This window comes from Aedes aegypti, chromosome 3 (assembly GCF_002204515.2).
Source record: "Aedes aegypti strain LVP_AGWG chromosome 3, AaegL5.0 Primary Assembly, whole genome shotgun sequence".
Classification (NCBI taxonomy): Eukaryota; Metazoa; Arthropoda; class Insecta; order Diptera; family Culicidae; genus Aedes; species Aedes aegypti.
The window spans coordinates 3,595,493-3,611,228 of record NC_035109.1 but is presented as its reverse complement, the minus strand read 5'-3'; the positions used below and the strand labels follow the sequence as shown (position 1 = coordinate 3,611,228).

General features: G+C 38.1%; 1 protein-coding gene across 1 annotated transcript in view; it reads left to right on the top strand.

Annotated features, from left to right (window-relative positions):
• Positions 1-15,367, top strand: part of LOC5575371 (glycoprotein 3-alpha-L-fucosyltransferase A) — a 38,505-nt gene extending 23,138 nt beyond the window's left edge. Inside the window, exons 3-4 of the mRNA XM_001661852.2 lie at positions 12,704-13,281; positions 13,671-15,367. Coding sequence (XP_001661902.2) covers positions 12,704-13,281; positions 13,671-14,370 — 1,278 coding nt within the window. The 3' untranslated portion in view covers positions 14,371-15,367. The remainder of the gene's footprint in view (positions 1-12,703; positions 13,282-13,670) is intronic.
• The last annotated feature ends 369 nt before the right edge of the window (positions 15,368-15,736 follow it).

Below are 15,736 nucleotides of genomic sequence, written 5' to 3'. Positions count from 1 at the left end.
TGGTATTTGTTTCGATTATAACTAGACGATAATATTAAAACTTTTCTACTTTTTGCACTGGATTCATTAGATTTTGATCCGCTGATTGCAAATATGTCATCAGAATTTTCGTAACACGTAGCTTCAATTTTTGAGAAAAAAAATCCATATTTTCAAGGAAATACAACTTTTGGATTCACAATAATACAATATTCATATGTTCATCTTACTGCCCATAAAAGCATAACTGTCCCATATTGGTTTTCAAACCTACACCTTTCCTCATCTCACCATGCATGTTTTAATATGTACTTAGCTGCCCATACTTGCTATACAGTCCCATTAGGAAAATAATGAGGTCTAGAAAAACGCTTCTAAACATAAAATCCAACATTTTTGTTTTGCCGTTTCGAATTCCAATTAACCATTGTGGTCGGCCCGGCCCTATTGAAGGTTTGCTGAAATTGCAGCAACTGACAAATGGCGGTTCTCTAGATATAGACAATTCAGGGGTGAAGGTCGTTAAGCCGAATGCCATTAGGTCGAATGTTGTAAGGCCGAATGCCGAAATATCATTTCTCGATTACTTTTTCAAATCGACGTCAGTAACTTCCATACGGTTTTGAGAAAATTAATTCAGAAGAATCACACCTGTCTTCTAAAACTGTTTTAAAATGAATCACCTTTCTAACATTTTTTCGACGTGTAGGGGTGATCGGAGCAATATGGGCCGCCTAAGGAAAACGTCATGGAATGCTTAGCTTAGCTTAGCTTAGCTTAGACTGACTACACATATCAATGGTTGCTATTCCGTGATTGACCGAGGTCAGTGAAAATGCACAAAGAATCAACTAGAAGATCGGCTGGGATTGGCCATAATCTTCTTCAGTGTGCATAATTCAGTGCCTCTATTTATACAGGGTCAATAACGGCGCCGGCCACGTCCTTGCAGTCAGGTGGGATTGGGGGAAGGAATGTTAGTGTGTAAGCTTTGCTATTAGGAGACCGTGTTTGCCTCTGCATCTCCACAAAGGTTACTGGGAAGGATGTTTGTTAATGGGGAGGATCGTTGGGTCACAGGATTCACTTTGATAAGCGATTAGACCATGATAAATAATTATTTGTGAGCTATAAATATGCTTATATGTAAATATAATATTTTCATTTGGTATGAACAATATCTATGTAGAGAAAAATTATGCCGACACTTGAGGTGACGAACCATTCAAAGTGTGTTAAATAAAGTGAACCTTTCGCAAGTCTACACTCGTAGTGTCGAACCATTCAATTTTTTTTTTTAATTACAAAAATAAAAGTAAAAGGAAAAAGGTGTTTTGAGAAAAAAAAATTGGACGTAAATAATTTATGAATCAGAGTTTATGTCGACACTCACAGTGACGAACCTTTCATAGTTTGTTGAAAAATCATATTTACGTCCCACCGTTGTAACGATTAAAGGTGCAATCATACATATTTTATAGATTAGAAATAGTAGCATGAAACGAGCTCAGCAATTGATCCGTCATCCTTGAGTAGCAACAATCCACTTTCAGCTTCACTCGTTTGCTCGGCTATATAAAAATACACAGAGAAAATAGGCGCGCGACCCGAGAGGGAAAACAACTGACGACTGCTCGGGCTTTCTTGAAGCACTGCCCAGGAGCAAGCGTCAACGTCGAAAGATCAAAAAGAACTTATCGAACGCGGCATTTTTTCACTTTACTCGACCGATGCGCGACATGTTTGATCCTGCCCTCATCGCTGGCTCCCGCAGGAGCAAGCGTCAAGGTCGAAGGATCAAACACAACTAAATGATCACGCCACTTTTTCACTTTCACTCGACCGACGCGCGACATGTTTGATCCTGCCCTCATCGCCGGCCCCCGCAGGAGCAAGCGTCAAGGTCGAAGGATCAAACACAACTCCCTAAGGAAAACGTCATGGAATGCATAGAAAAACAGCAAAAATTATGGTTTAAATGCAAGTGTACTTCTACTATGAAATGTTAACTTCCATGTTACGTTGATAATTAATGTTAACATCAACTTGAAAATTATTTCAAGAACTTTTTGGAAAACCATGTTTTTCTACGTGATCACCAACCATATGGGGCATTATGAGCCACCCTACGGGTCAGTATGAGCCACCTCATTCAATCGAATGATTTTTATTTAAAACAGTATAGAGAAGAGTTAGTGTTCCACTTGTAATAGTGCATAAAGATGACTATACAGTAAAAAAAAAAAAAACTGGTATATTTAGGCAATGCATTTTTATGTCCCAAACATCGTTTGTTTTGCTTAAATCTAGGTGGCTCATTTTGCCCCGCCCCTTCATCTTGAAAATAATATATTGTTTTTCAATGATTTTGTTTACGAACAAATCTAATTTCGCTCACAAACTGTTCATTATGATCAGAAGTTTCAATGGATTGGTAAAATTTACCAGAATTATAAATATAATTGTCTTATAGGCTTAATTAAAAACTGCCAAAATTATAAGCTTTTCATGACGAAAGACAAATTTGTACATTTTTGTAAATATCTTGAGTGTTCAAACGAATATTCTTACGGTTTTTATTGTGGTGGCTATTTCAGGCATCCTTTTGCAGATCATAATGACACTAGACATTAAAACACTGTTTTTGAGGACAAAACCGGGGTGGCTCATATTGCCCCGTATGTTCATATTGTCCCCATTGCCCCTACATTGCTTAAATTTTGCATACAATGAGCTCGCGTTCAAAAACTATGGAGTTCTTATTATTTCACACAAGAATTTTATGACAAAATGATAAGCCGTTTTATTCAGTTACTTGCGACGTTTTTCTACCAGTGTAAAATCGACTCAAAATAGTGTTTTGTTTTGATTCGTGGTTAAGTCACTTTGTCTCTCCATACAGCGGGGCGACGATAGTAGTGGTTAAGTTGCGAAAGTTGAAAATCTTACTTTCGTCGTTTTGTAAATTCGAAAATAAAACGTTCTAAAAGTGAAAAATCGAGTTGGTTGAGAGCGAAACGTATAAAATTTCGTCTGCGAAACACGTAGGATCGATAAAGTAAGTTTGTATACTTTTTTGACTTGAGTCTACATGAATAAGTTTTCGAGATTTGATCATTTACTACTATTTCAAATGGCTAACACAGTGTTTTTCCTTCTTTTAATCAAAGGCTGTTCTTTCTAATTATAATTTACAGCGGTTGTATAAAAAAAAAAAATGATTGTACACATTATTTTATACATGCTTGAAAAGTACTAAAGCGCGAACAAAGGTGAACAAAGGTCAAAAGTCACTTTTACCTTTTTTCGCATTGCAATGAATTGTGAAGTAAATTCTTCATGCTCCAGAGATTACTACGCGACTATTCCATAGGTTCATAAATCCTTCGTGAAAAATCTTCTGGAATTCTTCTAGTGATTCTTCATTCCATCCATTCTTCATTTCTTCAGCAATACGTACAAAGACTCCTTCAACGTCTGGAGGGATCGTTTTTCAAGCAAATATCACTGGATAAACTGATGATAAACAACAATAAATGAATCCGAAAGAGCGAAAACCTTAATGTTTCAATATTGGACAATTTAGTTTTATTGCATGTGTGAAGTTCTTGGATGTAGATAGAAGATCATTACGATCATTATTGCATTCGCAACTGTTAATTTAGATAGTTAAGCTAAGGGTCAATTATTGTATATAACTTGTTAGAGAAGCAGAAGTAAAGCACGAATGCGAAGTAATGATCTTCCATCCCATGTTCAAGTGCTCCCCACAAGCACAACACTTTATTCTGGCACTTTAGAACGTCCATGTTGTAACTTGCTCACACAACGAATCTCCCTCGACCGAGTTGGCAGAACGCGTCCATACCCATTTCTGAACCGAAGAACAGGGTGTTTGTCTTAAAAATATAAAATAAAAATCCTGAAATAGTAGATTGTAGAAATGTTCCGATTCTCCGAAATTATCAAAGTTACCCTGTTTTACGGTACTCAAGATTAATCCTTAGCTACTCCGTGATTGATCGAAATCGGTTAAAAATTGCACTTAGATCCAAATGAATAAGGGATGCGGCTTTCTGCTTACTCTCGAAGTGCACATTTTAGCAACACTCATATCATTATCAGTCAATTGGGATGGGAACGGAATTGTTGCTTCTAGAGACCGAGAATACCTCTGCATATCCACAATCACCACGAGAAGCGTGTTGATTAGTGAGGGAGGAAATAGATCTGGGGGTCACCTTTGGTCGGTGATGCGATCCATGGATAAGGAGCAAAAATACAACCCTCACTTAAAACTAGTTATGAATTCAAATCTCTAAAAGACAATGTCAGACAAACTCTTTGTCCTGTGGTAATCAGTACATCGAATCATTCATATTTTTGCGATGCGTCAGCCGAATGAACTGTTCAGATCATGCTTCCGTCCGTAAGCGCAACGGCACTGCCAGACCGATCAAATACTGTTTTTTTTTTGTCGCTAGAGTTGACTTTTTCCATCCTTGGTCAACAATTTAGACTGATATGATCATCTCGAGCGAAATTTAAAGTTGACAGTGACCTCAGACGGATAGGTAACCCTGAAAAAAAGCACCGGCATTACTTGTCATTTATTACATTTTGCCGGTATTACGATTTCAAACAAGAGATTTGTCCTTTCTAAATTATCGGCTGTTCTTTAAAAAAATGCACCTGTTAAATGCTTGTCGGCATCATAATTATTAAACTTTTTGTTTTATCATCAGTTGTTCTTTAGCGATGTACTGTTTAAATAGTTGCCAGTATTATGTCAATCAACATGAACTATACTGCCCATGCTCGCATAACAGTCCCATATTCTATGGGATTCCCTATATAAATGGGACTGTTATGCGAGTATGGGCAGTATAGTCTAGTGCATATTCTGGCATTTCCTCCAGTAATTTCAGGGTGTCTACTCATGAAGAGAAATGAAATTCCCTGATATTTCCAGGTTTTAGAAAATGATTCCAGGTTTAAGAAATTCTCCAAAATACATAAATGAATAATGATTTTTTCACTGCAAAATTGGTCGTCGTTCAGACAGACCGGACTACATAATATTTTGCCCTTGTAAAGATAAGTCAACGACTCCATCAATTCTTATTTTTGCGTTGCTGTTTCAATACAGATGTTCTATCAAATAGATAAGTTATAAGATTACAGCAAATAACGCAAATATTTTGTTATTTCGAGTTGTTGGAGTACGTATTCCTGGCAGCACTAAAAAGCACTTGATTCAGTCTGACACCGACCAATTGTTTTGATTTAAAAGTTTAAACAACTTCAGAAAAAAATGGTGAATTTGTTTTAATTTTTAAGAAAAACAAGAATGCTTATCAAATGATCTTAAGGTAACACCACGGGAGACCGTGTTATTCTCCCTATCTTTTGTCTCGCTCTAACATTTTTTATCAAAACTTTGCAGAAGCAAATCTCGAGTTTTAGTGAACCGATGAAGCTAAACATTTTATGGGTTGTGATGACGATGATGATGATTTGGTTCTACCATCTATTGTAGCAAGGCATCTGCCTATAGCACTGGAATAATCTGAAAAGCAATTTGATCAAGATTGTACTGTTGTTTGTGAGCAGTCAGTCTCCTGTATGAAGGGCCAAAAATGGATGTGCGGACCCGCAAGCAGAGACGCTTGCACGAAACCCACGTCAGGGGAAGAGAATCTCCTTCCAGAAGAAAGTTTTCACGAACAACTGTAAAATCAAGCCCTCGATTGACAGAATACTCCCAATAGATGGGGTCGAAGAGCCCGCTCTCAATCAACGAAATGTTAACAACAGGGAGGAGGCAGTCCCAAGCTCACTGTCCAAATCGCTTCATTCGAGTGCCCTGTTGGTCCCAGCCCAACCCGAAATACATACAATAATAGAAATATAATCAGATATAATCCATCATGAAAAGATCTCACCGGTATTTGGTTATAGTTGGGTACTTTTTGGAGCACATCGTTTTGGACCACATTATTGGTTGCTTAGCACAAATCACGCGTCGACCGAGAAAAGCACTCCGCTGAAATCGGTCACCAGTTTTGACACCGCTTGCATGTTATCATTGAGATTGAACATGGTTACACACACGCACATAAAGCACTTGGTTGCATCACTTGGTATTATTAATCTGTGCGTGTATTTTCATTGACAGCCATCATCATCATGGAATGAACGCGCATCTCGCTCAGTGCGTGTAATCTCGTACTTTTCACCTCACTCACTCTGCCCCCACTTGGTGCATCTTATATCATGCGTATGTATGTATTTCGCACCCCTTTTCTCTTCGTTCATTTCACTAACACACTCATGTGTTCTTTTTCACCTCATCGTAGTCAAACAAATCGCGGCGTCACTTGTTTTTTCAAATTCTAATCCGTTTTCTTTAATCGCTCAATAATCTCTCGCTTATGTACAGTAATATGTAACATCACTTTTTATCTTGCATCCATGAATGAGCACATTTTTATAATAAATCACTTGTTTTTTTTCACAAAATCGACTCCAGCATACAGCAACACGTCCTCTCACCACTAACGACCAACGCCATCCAAATTTTATGGGTTGTGCACTACATATATAGAATTATATAGGGTAGATGTACCAATAGTGGAGGTACTAAGCACGACTGAACTTCATTTAACCGCCTAAATTCAAGAAGCGCAATTAATGTACATGCTAATGTTGTAATGGGAAGTAACGACCCTTGACTTAATGAGAAAAATTGATTTCATCGCAGTAATCCACGGGATGTCAGTGAAAAATAATGCCTCCACTATTGGTACACCGTTCCTTTAGTTGCGGTATATTTTTAATTTGTGTTCCTATAGTTGCGGTATCCGTTGTTTTCTTATAGGATCCTCCACTATAGGAACACTTTACCGCAACTATTGGTACAAGTAAAGAAAGTTTTAGCAATTTTAGTAATATTTCATCAGTTCTAAAGCAATTTGAACGCTCTTTTCGACTATTCCGTGTATCAACAAACCAATACGTCGATTGGCAGTGTCGGTTCAGTGGCTAAAATAATAAAACCAGTGAAAATGGCACTACCGCAACAATAGGAACACCCACAACTAAGGGAACACTTACCCTAATACATGTTTAACATCGATGGATTCAAATGGATAGGGCAGTGTTGCATTTGAACGCGTTCAGTTCGCGTTCCAGTTCAAATTTTTGAACGAAAGATCAAGTAGGCTTGAACATTGAGCAGTTCAAAAATTTGAACGCAAAAGAGCAGAAAAATGAACGCGGAAGGAAAATTGTTTTCATGGCAGATTAAAACAAATTTAACAGCAGAAATATTTACTAGAGATGTCAAGGAACATGAAAGGTTCCATACATTGTACGGGATATGAACTCAGTGCAGTTCAAAGTAGTATTTTTTAAGTTTTGTGCTTCAGTGTGCATTTTAAAGTGAGTTCGTGAGCAGCGTCAGAAACTTGCACGAGAGTTCAATGTTTACTGCGTTCACGTACAAAATTAGAACGCGTTCTGTTCATTTTTGGCTCGCGTTCAGTTTCAAATGCATCACTGGGATAGGGGATTTATAATGACGTTCATTTTCATTTTGCAGCGCAATGCAGGGCAATGAGAGCGTAAGTCAGTCCAAAGCCGGGGGCAGGGATAGGTAAATGGCCGTAATAGTCTATGCGGACCGCTTGAACACCGTCGGGAAGGAGAGGAAGGGTTGAGGAACAGGCCCGGATTTGGGGAGGTGCCGAGGGGGCAAATGCCCCGGGCCCCCGATAAGGGGGGCCCCGAGAATTAAAAAAAAAAAATGAAACGCAATTCAATGAATTATTACGATACGATTTCTTACAGCGATATTATTGCGATTTTTTTAAGACTTAGACTTTAGAGATCTAAATTTTGTCTTTCTCAGATTTTGCCTTTGATTTCGCTGCCCCTTTTCGACCGCCGCCGCCCATGTAATTATCCTGATGTTCATGACAGTTATCTTCGGCCGGCTCAGTGTTTACCATTTTCTCTTTGTTCTCGAAAAACCAGCTAGTTTTGTGTACACAACAAAGCCAGCTGGCCCTCCGATTTTCATAGTCAACGTCATTGTTCTCATGCTCCAGCTGGTCGCGTTATCGTGTCAAAACCAGCTGGTAGTGATTAAAATGAAAGGGATGAAAGGTGAATGATGTTTGAAAATGTACTATCAGTACATTATTGGCCACTTCTCAATTTCATCATAAAAGTCTAATCATTCGTGAAAATTACAATATGACATAAGATTATTTTATTTTAAAGTTAATAGTAAACTCAACACGATAAAATGAAATGAAAAATGAAAATCATTCTATATAAAACTACAAAACTCTTCTCGAAACTTTTATATCTTTCTGGGTGCTTGATCGGCCACCCGTGGATGCTACTCCAGTATCGCCAGATCAGCTGCATTTACACAAGGAACCAACCGAATGACTGCTTGGGACTAACAGGCATCCTCAGTGTATAAGTGCTGGAGATCTTCTATTTTTAGACGACAATGGTGCCTACCACGTCAGAATGCAGACCAATGTGGGCAAGGGGGAGGAATTGATGATGCATTATACTGGCTCCCACGTAGACCGTATATACCACTGCATCTACGCCAGTTCATGCGGGAGTGTTTGGATTGGGGGAAAGGCTAGCAGAGAGGTTTGCTTTAGTGGTTAGCAGACTGCCTATGAATCAGGCGTACGGAAAGGCATGCGCGTGGAAGAATGGAAGCGTTAGGGAAACGGTTTCTTGTCCGTCTCTGGTTCTAGCGTTTGCTATGAACGAATAGTTTGAGTGTGATAGATTAAGAATGGAAGATAGAAGCAAGTGAGAGATTTACAACTACAAAGTACGAGGAAAGGGACGGGCCTGGGATTGAACCGATGACCTTCTGCTTATGAAGCAGAAGCGGTAGCCATCAGACCACCAACCCCGTCATTTATTTCTTTCTGGAAAGATACTGTCAAAAGTACAGTGCCTTCTTCTTCTTCTTTCTGGCGTTACGTCCCAACTGGGACAAAGCCTGCTTCTCAGATTAGTGTTCTTATGAGCACTTTCACAGTTATTAACTGAGAGCTTTCTTTGCCGATTGACCATTTTTGCATGTGTATATCGTGTGGCAGGTACGAAGAGGTCGGACTCGATTATCCAGAATTTTAGACTCGATTATCCGGAGTTTTTTTTATATTTTTGTTTTTCAGTTTTTATGCATAAATTTGAGATATTTTGCTATTGCAATATACAATATGAATGGTTTTGCAGTTTTGAAGGTAGGTAAGAGAATTTACGTGACGAAAATCAAATTATGTATTTTTAAAATATTGTTTAATCTAGTCGCGATGGGATAATTTTGTCTAAGAATAAAGGTAGGAGAGCAGTAAATATCTACACAATTAAATTGAATAGTGAATCGATTTGTTTATTGCTTCAATAGAGACTGTCGTTCAAGTTCATTAAATGAAAAAAATCTGCAGCAAAATGGAAAAAAGTTAGTTATCCAAGATTTGATGAATCATAAAGTGTTGATTTCAACTGGATAAAAATGGACTTGATTGCGAACGATTCGGTCATAATAGGGTAACGACTGTTTATTTCGTTCTTAAACGCTAACAGTTGGCGCCAGCGGCAAAAAGTACAGGCAACAACCAATGAGAATATAGTATATATTCTCACTGGGCAACAACCTTTCGAACATTCAGTTTCGTTCAGGCCCCCCCACGAAGCCCAAATCCGGCACTGTTGATGAAGGGTATAAAGAAATGGATAAGACTTGACACAATAATGCGATTAATGTTGCAAAATGTATATGTGCTGATAGCAACTTAATTTGATATTTTGAAATTCGATTTGCTTATTGAAGTAGACTGGCAATTTTACAAGTTAAGAAGAATGAGCTAATCGTTTTTCATAAATGCTTCAGGAGTTTTTGATAATGGATGAACATTACTATAAAGAACGCAATTCTATCGATGATGACGATTTTACAAACTTTATCTGTTTTTATCATGTGCTGATATAAAATTTTAATTGAGTGCACTAATTGACAGTACTGATTTATATAAAGATATTTGATTATTAGTTCATTTGTTTGTGTGATTCTGAAGTTAGTAATGAAGAATTGTAACTTACTCTTGATGATAATACTTCTCTGACCAGGATTATCATATTTATAAGCACCCTTTTCGAAGCCATTCTGTCCAGTTATCCATGTACTGCTAACAATTCTGAAATTATTCTTAGTGTGCATGCTCATGCATTACATTAGTAATGATCAGGGCTGTTAAATGTCATGAATTTCACGTGACTTTGACATTTGAATATTGCTAATATCAGCGCTCCTAGTGGAAAAAGTAATCGGAAAATGTTTTTCCCGGTGACTTTTTTCGAATTACTATCGGTTGCCAATATTTGCTGATGCGATGTTTTACATGCCAGGGTGCTACAATTATTTTATTTTTTCCAAAACAGCACTGGTAATAATCATAATCATGCAACAGATAAGAAGGTGAGAAAGAGAGAATATAGGGACAGTGATTAGTAATGAGTTGATTATGTAATTTTGTTTGAGAATTAAACAATGTAACAGTACTAATGAGTAGCTTCAAAAGAATGATTTTACAGCATAGCTGAGCCTTTCGGATCGTGAAACCGATGTATAAAAATAATTTGTTTCGAAATTGTCCGCATGGTCTTCTAGTGCCCCTGTTAGATAAGAATCAGTCAAAGACATACACACCGAATGCTCGCCATGACCCTATGACTAACATTTGTATATGTATAGACTTAGCTGATGTGGCTTTTATAATAGGTAGTTCTTTCACTCATTGATTGTCTTCAAAACCTTGTCAAGTATAGAAAATTGATTTTATTTCATTTATTACTAAAGTGAAGCTACATTGTACTTATTGAGTATTAGGCATTATTTTATGTTTTTATCACTATTGAAATTATCAAGGCCAGAATTCCCAGTGAGTGAAGAACTTTATAGCACTAGAACACCATAGAAGATCTTTAAACATTACCTAATCATGGCTTTTTGCTCTATTATTTTAAGTACCGTTTTGATTCATATTACGGACACTTAAGGATTCAGGTATACAGTATTGGACAAAACATTTGCAACTTTTTCGATTTTCCATACAAAATGACTAACTTTGGTAAGCTATATCTCAGCTATTTATAGACCGATTTGAATGAAATTTTGGAAGAACATCAGACATAACTTGAATTTTAACATATATTTTTGAGTATTTTTTTCCAATCACAAGTTCAAAAGCAGTAACGGTTTGAATAAAGTCAATTTTTTGACGATTTTTTATAAATGACATAACTAAACATATTGAAGGAATAGCTTCATAGTATCTTCAGCAAAGTTGTAGATTTTAACGATGTGAACAAGTTTGCTGAAGACAGTTTTTGTGTAGGGCTATCAGATTTTGAGATAAATAGTTTTGAATTTTTCGTCGAAAATCACACTTTAGATAAACCGTTATAATTTATAAACCCGTGATTGGAAAAATCACTCAAAAATATATGTTAAAATTCAAGTTATATCTGATGTTCTGTGAAAATTTCATTCAAATCGGACGATAAATAACTGAGATCTAGCTTTACCAAAGTTGGTCATTTTGTATGGAAAATCGAAAAAGTTGCAAATGTTTTGTCCAATACTGTATATAACCCAGCATAGAGCATACAAAACAAATCATTCTGTATGATTCCTTAACGCTATCGAGCGTCGGAAGCCCTTTACTTTCAAACGGTGGGTGAAGAATACGCTTCCACAACTTCAATAATTTTAAATAAATCAAAATGTGTGGCCTTTTCATGATTCTTATTCCGGACGCTTCCTCACTTTTGCCTCATATTCCGCACACTTTGAATCGAATTCCGGACAGCTCATGATAATCATTAATGGAACAGTCAAATCATCAATCGAAATCGTTAAACCACCAAAGAGACATCTAAGGTAGTTGGGTATTATAAATTTTCAAAGATATTTATGAAAAAAGTTTACTAAAACGAGCCTTGAAATTGAGAACTTTTGAACAGCAAAAATTGAAACATTTCGCGTGAAATGTTTCCCATACAAAGTAGAGTGTCCGGAATTTGAAGCTGTCCGTAATATGAATCAAAACGGTAGATGCTTTTGATCTCCCTTTGCTCCTATCCGAAACCCGGTGCACGCGCCCTGTTGGGTTTCGAAAACCTCTTAGAAGATTACAAACCGTCAATGGCATTCCCAATTACTACCCCACATTGCACATTGAAGGGTCTGATTGTGCTCCTAACCCACCCTCAGTTTGTAATTTTCTCGCAAGCTTGAAATTATATTTTCCCAAAGTGAAAGTAATTTTGATGAGTGATAGCCGTAGCTGAACTGCTACGGCAAATTAAATGTAATATGTTGTTAACAAAATGTTAATAAAATCTTAAATTTGTTTTACCAAATTAGGATGATAGTATTGTATAATAACATAGAACACCTAGACATAAGAAAAGAATGTAATGTTTGGAATGATACTAATTAAAAAAAACATAAATGTTGTTAGGAACTATATTCCATAATCTGAGTTTTGAATACTGTGACAATCTTGTGTTCTTTTAAATTCTAAACATATTTGAAATTAAGTATTTTAGAATTTTAACAACATAAAACTATAATCTCTTACCATACTAATTCAAAAAAATCACATTGCACCAACAGGCCTCCAGAACAACCGAGATGCTCGGCCGACTGGACCTATCGGATCGCGACGGCGATCAACCGAACGATCAAATCCAACCGGATGACCCGTCACTCCACGGGATGAACGGAATCAGCTACAGCGAACGGCCCTGGTACTTCTCCAATGGGGTTCGCTACCCAAAACCGGTCCGCCGCAATCGGAAGACGAACAAACGCATCGCCCGATTGCTACCGTCGGAAACAGCCCGTAGCGATCGGATAACCAATCAGCTGATGTTCGTCCCGCCGAATTACGAGGCCATCAAACGGAAGGGGAAACTGAAAACGATCCTGCTGTACAACGGGCTGGGACCGTGGAACGTGAAAGCTGGGCGAGAGGTGTTCTACAATGCCAAATGCCCGGTGTCCACGTGCAGCATCACCTCCGCTAGGGAGAAGGCCATCACCGCAGATTTGATCCTGTACAAAGACCACTACATTCCGCCGGCTGTGCCACGATCGGCGCACCAGATTTACATGATGTATTTTTTGGAGTGCCCCTACCACACGCAGCACGTCAAATTCCCCGATGTGTTCAACTGGACCGCCACTTACAGGTAGGTGATTGTAGATTACAGCAAGGCAATTATTGTAGCCGGCAAAACACGTGCGATTTGGTAGCATAGACGGTCTGCAGGGGAAAGGTTGTTACACGGTTGAGTGAGAAGAATGACACGCTGTACCTAATTGTAACACTGAGTTATTGTGTATGGTCCAATTTACCGGTAGGCGAGCTAATGGATATTTAAAATCATGTTGAATGTGGTTTGAGTTTGTGTGATCGCAGTTTGGAACAAGTTCGAGTACTAACGTAGAGCTTAACAATAAAAAAATTCATCAAACATACCAAGTGTAACACTGTTAAGGGCTACAGCCTAGCTGGAACGTTACCGACTAATTCATGTTCCAACAGTAATCCGTGTCATATTTTTCTTCTATTCTGCAGGAAGGACAGCGACGTGGTAGCTCCCTATGAGAAGTGGGAATACTTCGATCCACGGATTCGTCAGGTTGAGCAAGATCGCAACTACGCACTGAACAAAACCCGTAAGGTGGCCTGGTTCGTGTCGAACTGCGGAGCCCGTAATGGACGGCTCCAGTATGCACACGAGCTCCAGAAGCACATCCAGGTGGACATCTACGGTGCCTGTGGGACGTACAAGTGTTCCCGCACTACAGCGGACAAGTGCTTCGAAATTCTTGACCGGGACTATAAGTTCTATCTGGCGTTCGAGAACTCCAACTGCAAAGACTACATCACGGAAAAGTTCTTTGTGAATGCCTTAAACCGTAACATCTTGCCAATCGTGATGGGAGCTCGACCGGAGGATTACGAAGCAAGTTCCCCGCAAAAGTCCTACATTCACGTGGATGAGTTTGCCTCGCCGAAGGAACTGGCCGAGTATCTGCACATACTGGACAGGAACGAAGAGCTGTACAATTCCTACTTCAAATGGAAGGGTACGGGTGAGTTCATCAATACGTATTTCTGGTGCCGGTTGTGCGCCATGTTGCATGACGAAGCGTCCTTCCAGAAGCCCAAGTGGTACGATGACATTAACGATTGGTGGCGAGGTCCGGGCGTTTGCACCAACGGATCCTGGCGAAATTATCGGGCTCGAAAGGACGCTATCAGCGAAGAGTAGGACTGAGTAAAATAATTCAATAAATGTGATTCGTTCTAAGTTTAGTTGAGCACTGTTTTTCGCTGACCAATGTCGCATACTATCCAAGCGACTTTGTCTAAATGCAGTCCATGAACGTCGAACGAGATACAAAGTCAAGCGGAAGGAATTAGGAAGAATAAATGTATAGTTTAGGAATTACAACTGACTTTGTAGGAGTTTAGTTTGTTCGAATAATGATGAACTGAAAACCAAATGAAACAATATCGATCTAGTCCAACTTTACCAAGATTTGAATTGTTATCGACGGAGGATCTCACAGGAAGTAGGTATATAAGGAGGAGCAGAACAATCGTATAACAAAGACACAAATTCTAAGCCTAGTGGAAACAATCCGACTACTACTAGTACTACAAAAAACCAAACTGGTTTACAAGCGGTCTAAAGAGCCAGTCAAGCAGATAATTATAAGTCTTGTACTACTACCAAGTACTCATTTGTGATTTTAGTTGTATTGGGTTCATTGTTGTTACTTACTTTAGTCTAATTACATCAGTAGTTTGTACTACACACGGATAAATATCACTATCATTCATTTCGTTGTCAGTATTAATCATGCGCAACAACTGGCATCATCAATAAACCGTACTTTCTCTCTATCAAGACGCCAGGTGATACTTTTCTCGAATGGCAAAATACTGCAACATTGATCGCAAGAATATTCAGTTTAGCTAGGAGTTTACATATGATTCAAATTAGTTCAAATTAATATATGTAATAGAATTAGTATATAACATATTACTTCATACATAAGTTTGAGAGTCAATTGTCAGAAAGGGATATTCATCTTCATATTCGACTAAAAGCAAATGAATCATAAGAAACGGCGAAGAAATAAACACAAAAGCGCAGAAGTAAGCAAAACAAAACCAAAACGTGAACAATGTTCGAATAAACTTTATGTTACTTGACGATATTAATGCTAATTTGAAGAAAATAAAACAAACTCAAAACGATATATCATCAGTCTTTTTTGTATAGGTAAAATAACGTTCGTGTAACGGAACTAGATCCGTTCTGTTACTAGCAACGTCATATGATGATTGCATGTGGAAATAATGTCTAAGAGCCCATTTCTACACGCAAAAAAATTGTGCGGTAAAAACTACCATTTTAGGGGGTTAACTTAAGCGCTCGCACCGGCAATTTTCAGCAGACCAGAAATGCGCTTGATTTTACCATGTCTGTAGTCGAAATCAGATTGTTGTAATTTTGTTCTGTCATATGTACCAGTAATGCGGTGGGGTGTACCGTAAACATAGTAAATTAGTCTGAATTTCCATGGTAGTTTTAAGAATGGGCGTAGTCAGCTAAAATAGTTATTATT